We start from the raw sequence: 1,881 nt of genomic DNA, 5'->3' as shown, positions 1-1,881 counted from the left end.
GAGTAGTTTTAGTTGGAGTTTTATGGTTTTAGGATTCTAATCTGATACTATTGGTGGATTATGCTAAATAATAATAATAATATTTACCTGAAAATAGCCAGGTAAATAAAAAGTAAGGATTTTGGATAACTTACCTATTTATGCTAAGCCTCATAAGAAAACAGTCATTTCAATCACTTTATTCCTGTGTTACTCAGGATAATTTACCCCACCCAGATCCTCTGGAACACTCATTAGATGGGCGCTCTAAACCAAACAAGAGTGACTGAGTTTGTCTTCCTGGGCCTCACTGACAGCTGGGTGTTGGAGATTCTGTTTTTCATACCATTTACAGTCACTTACATACTAACTCTTCTGGGGAACATTGTCATTGTTGTTACCATAGTCTTTAGTCCACGTCTCCACACTCCCATGTACTTCTTTCTGAGCAATCTGTCCTTCATTGATATCTGCCACTCATCTGTCACTGTGCCCAAGATGCTGGAGGGGTTGCTTTTGGAGAGGAAGAGCATTTCTTTTGACAACTGCATCACACAGCTTTTCTTCCTACATCTGTTTGCTTGTGCTGAGATCTTTCTGCTGACAATCATGGCATACGACCGTTACGTGGCTATCTGCATTCCTTTGCGTTACCCTAGTGTGATGAACATGAAGGTCTGTGTACAGCTTGTCTTTGCACTGTGGGCAGGGGGCACAGTTCATTCGCTTGTGCAGACCGTCCTGACTATTCGTCTCCCCTACTGTGGCCCGAACATTATCGACAGCTACTTCTGTGATGTGCCTTCTGTCATCAAGCTGGCCTGCACAGATACGTACCTCACAGGGATTCTGATAGTGTCCAACAGCGGAATCATCTCCCTCACCTGCTTTCTAGCCTTGGTCACTTCCTACACTGTAATCCTGTTTTCTCTTCGAAAACAGTCAGCCGAAGGTCGTCGGAAAGCCCTGTCCACCTGTTCTTCCCACTTCATGGTGGTTGCCCTGTTCTTTGGGCCATGTATCTTCCTCTACACTCGGCCAGACTCCAGCTTTTCCATTGACAAGGTGGTCTCTGTCTTCTACACAGTGGTTACCCCTTTGTTGAATCCTCTCATTTACACTTTGAGGAATGAGGAGGTGAAAAATGCCATGAAACAACTCAGGCAGAGACGAATTTGCTCATGAAATCGTGTGTGAGTGGAGAATTGTGATGACAGCAACAGTTGTGGCTGCACCCTTATTTATTTATTTGAAACAATGTTTTTCTTTGGAGCCTGTCCTGGAACTAGCTCTTGTAGACCCAGTTGGCCTCGAACTCACAGAGTTCCACCTACCTCTGCCTCCTGAGCGCTGAACCCTTAATGTGGAAGTAACAAGTAGTTCTTAAACACTGAGACATCTCTACAGTCCTGAAAATTTATTTATAAAATTTATTTATAAAATACACAGATTAAGAGTTAAACATTTTGATAAAATTTATTCTAATTTTTTTTTGTGGTTTATCCGGTCACACTGGACTCTGTTTACCTCAAAGTTGCAAAGATTTTTGGTTGCTTTATCTTACAAATTGTATAGTTTTAGCTTACATTCTAGGTATAAGATCTCTTTGGTGTTTTGCTTTAGTAGGAAATAAGTTTTAAGATTAATTTTATTCATCCACTGACTTGATTTGGCACAATTTGAGATGAATATTTTATTATTAAATTACTTATGTTGAAAATGACTTTCAAGTGTGGATTTGTAGTTCTTTATTTTGCTATATTGACTTACAAGTCTATACTTACACATGAGCACACTGTTTTGGCTATTTTAGTTTTATAGTGGGATTAAAGAGATGATATGTGAGTCTTCCATCATAGTTATTTCTCAAAATTGTTATGCATTTTCATGGGCATATTGGGA

General features: G+C 39.8%; 1 protein-coding gene across 1 annotated transcript; it reads left to right on the top strand.

Annotated features, from left to right (window-relative positions):
- Window positions 1–237: 237 nt before the first annotated feature.
- Window positions 238–1,164, top strand: Or4e2 (olfactory receptor family 4 subfamily E member 2). The gene has a single exon (XM_075949745.1). It carries the CDS (start codon window positions 238–240, stop codon window positions 1,162–1,164), a length of 927 nt encoding a protein of 308 aa, XP_075805860.1.
- Window positions 1,165–1,881: the final 717 nt, after the last annotated feature.

Source organism: Microtus pennsylvanicus, chromosome 15 (genome assembly GCF_037038515.1).
Source record: "Microtus pennsylvanicus isolate mMicPen1 chromosome 15, mMicPen1.hap1, whole genome shotgun sequence".
NCBI lineage: Eukaryota > Metazoa > Chordata > Mammalia > Rodentia > Cricetidae > Microtus > Microtus pennsylvanicus.
The sequence above is the reverse complement of the archived record's forward strand: the minus strand, read 5'-3'. Positions and strand labels throughout refer to the sequence as shown.